The following is a 6247-nucleotide window of genomic DNA, read 5'->3' as shown; positions in this document are numbered from 1 at the left end:
GCAGCCATAGTGCTTCTGCCGGGGGCCGATAAAAGTTGTGGGCACGGAAGCAGAGGGCACACGGACAGCCGCACACCGCGCCCTTTCTCATCGCCTGAGAACACAGCCCAACTTCTTCCTTCAAGTGCTATACATACATTTAAAAATGAAAGAGAACCTGCTCTGTTGAAGAGATCTATGCACTTTTACCCCCAAAGGTGTTTACTTACAATTAAGACCGAACTCCTGTTAGATGTCAGTTAACGTGACCTTTTGTTCTTTCCCGAAAAAGGAAGGCTTCCTCCTTGGAGATGTGAAAGGTGAGGCCAAGAACAGCATCACCGACTCACAGATGGACGATGTGGAAGTGGTTTATACAATCGGTCAGTGCATCCTCATTTCTCATAGCAAGCTTGCTGCCAGGACAGTTGTGACTGCACACAACTGCTAGATCCTAGGCTGCCCATTCATGTCCACCTGGGCACACGCAGCTTTATTTTGCAACATTTAATTGCTAAAACATTTGTAATCTTAATCTGAAAAGGATAAATTTTAACAAACACAAGTTCCTAGCTCCTTGAGCATTGCTACTTTGCCTGAAGCGCAGTTGCCTGGCAGAAATTCAGTACAGTCAAGTGAACTTTATTGCATTCATGCTTAATACACAACTTGAAACTTATACTGTGGATGTTGCAAATTATATACTTCACTGAGCAGATGGCAGGAGTATTTTTCTGTAAAATCTAAACTGCAGTGGGAGCAGATATGTATATTCTAGTAGCCCTAAAGAAGAATATATGCATACATTAATTTAACTTTATTCCTTCAGAACACAGTTAATAAAATAAAAAAAAAAGTAATGCATGCCTTCTTTCCAACCTTACTGACAGAGAAGTCACATCTCATTTTTCAGTTTTACCTTGGTTTAACTTTCCTCCACTGAATCTCACTACTGAACCTAAAGTCTGAGGAAATTGTGGTGCCATTGATCACACTACCCAAATTCTTGGGCACTATTAGTTGCTCCAAACTTTGTGGGGTTCTTTTTGGTTGCTTTGATTGTTTTATTTGCTTGATTTTAGAAAACTTGTAACGATAGTTGTGGAGACAATGAGTAAAGAAGAGGATTCTGAATGCTATCCCTTATCCTCTATTCAGTGGTAGAAAGTTACCCCCATTCTTCTCACGCACCCTGTTCTCCAGCTTTATTTCCCTGCCTAGCAGCATCTGTGCTTTGCTGCAACATAACCAAAGTTACCATTCTGTGATACTATATTGTATTCTAATTCTGTACTCAAGGGAGGGAAAAATTGACAAATTTGATTTTCCACTTGACAAAAATGTCAAGTGGAAAATCAAAAATACATAACTTATGGAAGTAGCTCCTTTTTACACTTGGAAAGAAATCTGGTTAGACTTTCTTAAAGATTTCCTTTAAGTAGATAATAGTTTGATACAAAGATGTAGCATTTAAGTTCTTCCTCTTCCTTATAACAATTCTCATGACAGCATACAGAAAAATGTACATCTTGAGCTGACAGACCAAGTAATATTGCTTTCTCATTTCAGATATACAGAAGCATATTCCATGCTACCAACTGTTCAGGTAAGAAAATTTTAAGATGCAAAAAAAGTTAATATTTAACATTTGTTGAGTTAAAATTAGGTTTAACTTGTAATATTTATGTCTGAGAAAATCACCAAGATACAATAACAGATACAATGTCATGTCTGTAGAATTACAGATGCTAAAAGTCTTGTTATTCCTATACTAGTTCTATGCGTATTGCTTGTGCTTGCATCTCTTTATGTAAAGTAGAGATGTGGTACACCACACCCTAGTGAGCTGGGGAACTATCTACAGAATGATGTCGGTCTGCTGCAAAACAACACCACCACCACTGCTTTTTTAAAATTGCATATCCTGACCTCTCACCCAATCAGAAAATAGAAACATAGAGTCCTGAGTGGGGCAGAAGAAACACCTGATAATTCTGCATCAGGAGTCATTTCACAGACTGATTTATCAGGTTCTGTTGTAAATAGGAACACAGCCATGCAGATTTACATCCTGATGAGAGGAAAATCACAGTATGATTTCCCTGTGCAATCTTTCTGCAAATTAATAAATACAAACATTGCCAGAAAGGCACTTTACAACAGAAGTCCTAATTGTCATAATTTTCTTCTAGCTTTTATAATTCTGCAGGAGAACTGAATGAACCAGCCCTGAAGAAAATACTATCAGGCCGCAAGAAGGTATTTTCAAATCTAATACATGCCAAGGGACTATCCCAACTTTTGGGGGTTGTTCTATTTTTTTTTCCTCATCTACTCCAACATACTGCTTGTCAAGACAGCTCCCCTAAAGAACACTGTTAATTTAGGTCATCTTTGACTAAGGTTTGCAACAACAGTGGAATTGGTTCCCTAGGGACGTGGTTGAGTCACTATCCCTGAAAGTGTTTAAAAACTATTTGGGTGTGGTGCTCAGGGACATGATTTAGCAGAGGGTTGTTAGAGTTAAGATAGTATGGCTAGTTTGTGGTTGGACTTGATGATCTTTACAGTGTTTTCCAACAAACTCCATGATTCTTTCATTTTTCTTAAGTGAACTTTTTCAACATCCAAAATCAATTACACTGACTCCTAGATTGACATCAATTGAGGTCAACTTTCAATAACTCCCTTAGTTAAGCAGAAACAAGTTCGCATACTGTCTTCTCTGTAGAAGAACCATTTCTCCAGGGGAAAGTATGTGCGGAAGAATAGCAAATGGTTAAGTAGCTAAACTACCTTTGCAAACTTCCAGGTTGAGTATAGCCTCAGAAAACTGTTTCAGTGGATTCCAGAACAAGAGATGTTGTCGTACTAGAAAATAGTCTTAGGCATTCCAGGCATTTATAGTTAATTATCTGCTTAAATATGTACACAGTACCATTTAGATCAATGCCTTTATACTGAACCTCCCATTTTGCTCCATTATGGAATACACAGACAGTGTAGTTTAAAAGCAGTACTGATAAACTTTGTTCTATTTGCAGAGTGTAATAGGATGGTACAAATTCAGACGTAACACAGACCAGATCATGACATTCCGGGAAAGACTTCTACATAAGAACTTGCAGTCACACCTATCAAACCAAGGCCTTGTATTCCTTCTATTAACTTCTAGTGTGATGACAGAAAGCTGTTCAACTTACAGGCTAGAACATGCCTTACACCGGCCACAAGAAGGGTAATCAGTTTGTTTTCTAGTTTTAACAAAGCTGTTAAATAACCTGATTTGACTCACTTTTTATTTTTATTATAAATTTTATTTTTATTTTACTATTAGGACTCGTTTATTTTAGTTACAGCTCTTGGTAGGCTTCATGAAGCTGTTGAGATAGGCTGTTAAGTGGCCAGGTTTAACAAGGAAATAACTGCATTAGAGTACACCTGACATCTAAAAGCAGTTTTAAACCATATACAGAACTATTGCTCAAAGTCTAGTCACCTGTGTGTGATATCCAGCAAGAATTATACCATGCACCTCTGGTTGTGGTGCCCAGTGAGAGGGGACATTGAAATACTCAAGCTTAAATGGTAATGCAGCACTTTCTCATACTTATGCTCTTCAAGTCTTTTTCAGAAAGTTCCTCTAGTTGTTACCAACTTGGGTATGGCAGAACAGCAAGGTTACAGAACAGTGTCTGGTTCCTGTGCATCTTCTCGCTTTGTGAGAGCAGTAAGACAACACAGGTATAATATAAACCTTACATACTGGTACTTAAAGCTTTCCAGTAAGGTTAGCATAGTTGCTTTCTTCAAATGAAGTTTTTTTTTTTTTAAGTACTCGAAGTGAAGTAGTAGTACAGCTACACTCTGCTCACTTCTTGACTTGCTCCTGTAGTTTTTGCCCTTTACACGGGACTTCACAATTAGTTCCTCCATGTACTGGCAGTGAGAATAGTCAAAATAAGCAGCTAGCACCACACCAGCCTACATAAGGTAATCACAACTGGAAACAATACTTAAGTCTTGGTGACTTAAGTAGAGATATGCAATACTATTGCTAGAATTAAGAAAATATTCCAGATTGTTAGCCTAACAAGAGCAATTCATTTCTTACTTGAAATGAAAGGTCCAGGTCATTTTTTCCCCCCTTTCAATTTTATGCATCAGCCAGTAGTCAGTACCATCTTCAGTAAAGGGGTCTCCTGAAGTTAAAGATTAAATAAAATAATAAAAAAGTTAAATAAGCTTTAGAAAATCTGACTTAAAAATTGCTAATCCTGAAACAAAACAAAGAAAACCTAGAACACTTCTTTATTTAATGAAGTTCCTTTCAAATGAGCATCGATATCCACTGGAATAAATTTTCAGTTATACAACTGAATTTTTCCACAGATCAGAATTCTTTTATGAAGATGGATCCTTACAAGAGGTTCACAAGATAAATGAGATGTACGCCACCTTGCAGGAGGAGCTGAAGGTCAGTTAAGTATGCCCACAGCATAGATATTTTCAGCAGTACCAAACAGTTAAGCAGAGCATTTGGTATCCTGTACCAAGTTGGAGGTACAGTGCAAGATCAGAAAGTTCTTTGCTCTACGTAATAGTTGCAAATAAAAGTTTATCTTTAATAAACTTCAAAGATCAATCCAAGTGTACTGAGAAATTCTTTAAAGAGGATTATTTATGGAAATCATCATCTCTAGTTTGAGAGAGCTCTTTTGGGCAGGTGAGGACAAGTAAAAGACACTGCACCTTGCTCATTACAAGGCTGAAGTTCTTATCTCCAAAAACCAACCTCAAGTTCATTACTTCAGCTTTTTAATACTATTACCAATATCAGAAAGTCTTTAGTTTTACCAAAACCTGTAAAGCTACTTTCTACTTCTGTTAATGCAGCTGATCTCAAGTGAGATTTTTCTTTCCAGAAAATTTGCTCTGATGTAGAAGTCAGTGAACGATCTGTAGAGAGACTCCTAACAGAGGTGAGCCAATTAAAAGAAGAAATCAATAGAAAAAAGCAACGCAAGATCTCTTCAGGTAAGTTACGTCCAATGGTAACTTCGCTGTCTTACCAGTGCTATTTCACTGATGGAAAAAGAACACTTGTGAACTTGAGGAACCCAGAGCAGTACTGGTGGAAGTATACAAGAGGGTCTGTAACCATTGTTTTTCAGGAGGGAACAAAGATCACCTAGAAGAACCAAAGGAGAATGTTTTGCTTTGTCAGGCACTGAAAACATTTTTCCCCAATTCTGGACTTCAGACATGTATTGTTTCCTTCGAAGGAAGGATCTCTAAGAACTGTTGTAAGATTGACCATAATATTAATATCATGGACAAATTGACTCTCATGGTAGAGGAAAGGGACTTTACTGAAGCTGAAACAAAACTAGTAACCAAGCGCAAAGTCAAAGACACCACAACAGGACCAAAATCATTTAAGAAATTAAGATCGCCGCAACTTGAGCAAGAATTACACCAAGATGAAGAGGACAGCAACCAAGAAACAAAGCTTGCACTGAGTAGCACTGAAACAGATGAGGAAGCATTGGAAAATCCCAAAGATACAAATGAATATTCATACTCTCCCACTTTTTGATCACTTAATGATTTGCCCAGATGCATTTGTACAAAAAGCAATTGCCAGCATATTAAAGTGACATAAATTACTGTACTGCAGGGATGGAAATAGCTTACTGAGTTTTTGTAAAGTACAAAGATGTATTTTTAGGCCAAACAGGATTTGAGTGTTTAAGTCAAGCAAAGTCTAAAAGACATTCCTTAATTTTGCCTCGCAGAGTTAAGTCTGTATTCTCTATCTCAGGGTTCTAAAACTTTACCAGCACTATGTTAGCATTCTAATAATCTCACTTAATGCCTCAGTGATAGAACTTCAAGCTGCTGCTGAAGACTTCAGGACCACTCCAACAATGAGAGTCTCCTCAGCAGAAGGTGATGTGCAGAACATCAAATCAGATGCATCTCAGAAATAGCTGTTTATATATAACAAAGTTTTTAATACTTTTACTTATCCTTAACTATCTGGTACTTAATTATCCCTTTCTGAAATGGAAGGGAAAAACTGAACTTCAGCAAGACCTCTGGATAAGTTTAGTGGTCTGCACGTCTAGGAGGAAAACATTATCAACAAATCAGTTCACTCTTACACTCCCCAAGGGTAAACAGTCTAGAATGATAATCCTCTCAATTCAGTATCTATCGTAAGGGGTGCGCTCATATTCTCAGAGAACACACGTGTTGGTCCATA

At 37.6% G+C, this 6247-nt stretch overlaps 1 protein-coding gene and 1 long non-coding RNA gene across 4 annotated transcripts; one reads left to right on the top strand and one right to left on the bottom strand.

Moving 5' to 3' along the window:
• Nucleotides 1-12: 12 nt before the first annotated feature.
• Nucleotides 13-5668, top strand: ABRAXAS1 (abraxas 1, BRCA1 A complex subunit). 3 transcript variants are annotated; one of them, XM_003205589.4, is made up of 8 exons: nucleotides 15-362; nucleotides 1549-1585; nucleotides 2172-2238; nucleotides 3024-3217; nucleotides 3604-3723; nucleotides 4372-4456; nucleotides 4905-5016; nucleotides 5154-5668. In XM_003205589.4, exons 1-8 carry the CDS (start codon nucleotides 233-235, stop codon nucleotides 5576-5578), a joined length of 1170 nt encoding a protein of 389 aa, XP_003205637.1. In that variant the 5' UTR covers nucleotides 15-232; the 3' UTR covers nucleotides 5579-5668. The 3 variants fall into 3 exon arrangements, with proteins under 3 accessions (XP_031408914.1, XP_003205637.1, XP_019470168.1); XM_031553054.1 differs by lacking the exon at nucleotides 3024-3217 and having other exon boundaries at nucleotides 13-362; nucleotides 3614-3723; XM_019614623.2 differs by lacking the exon at nucleotides 3604-3723.
• LOC109367222 lies at nucleotides 3798-5170 on the bottom strand. Its single transcript, XR_002114124.2, has 2 exons — nucleotides 5052-5170; nucleotides 3798-4181 (listed from the first exon to the last, which is right to left on the bottom strand). It is a non-coding gene; the product is annotated as an uncharacterized LOC109367222 (long non-coding RNA).
• Nucleotides 5669-6247: the final 579 nt, after the last annotated feature.

Source organism: Meleagris gallopavo, chromosome 4 (genome assembly GCF_000146605.3).
Source record: "Meleagris gallopavo isolate NT-WF06-2002-E0010 breed Aviagen turkey brand Nicholas breeding stock chromosome 4, Turkey_5.1, whole genome shotgun sequence".
NCBI classification, from domain to species: Eukaryota; Metazoa; Chordata; class Aves; order Galliformes; family Phasianidae; genus Meleagris; species Meleagris gallopavo.
This window is presented reverse-complemented; position numbering and strand designations above follow the sequence as displayed.

Excerpts from the sequence above, each read along its gene's own strand:
- ABRAXAS1 (XM_003205589.4), top strand. The coding sequence starts at position 233 with ATGTCAGTTAACGTGACCTTTTGTTCTTTCCCGAAAAAGGAAGGCTTC. Across the intron at positions 2,239-3,023 it reads TACTATCAGGCCGCAAGAAG|AGTGTAATAGGATGGTACAA; the intron begins GTATTTTCAAAT and ends TTCTATTTGCAG. Across the intron at positions 4,457-4,904 it reads CCTTGCAGGAGGAGCTGAAG|AAAATTTGCTCTGATGTAGA; the intron begins GTCAGTTAAGTA and ends TTTTCTTTCCAG.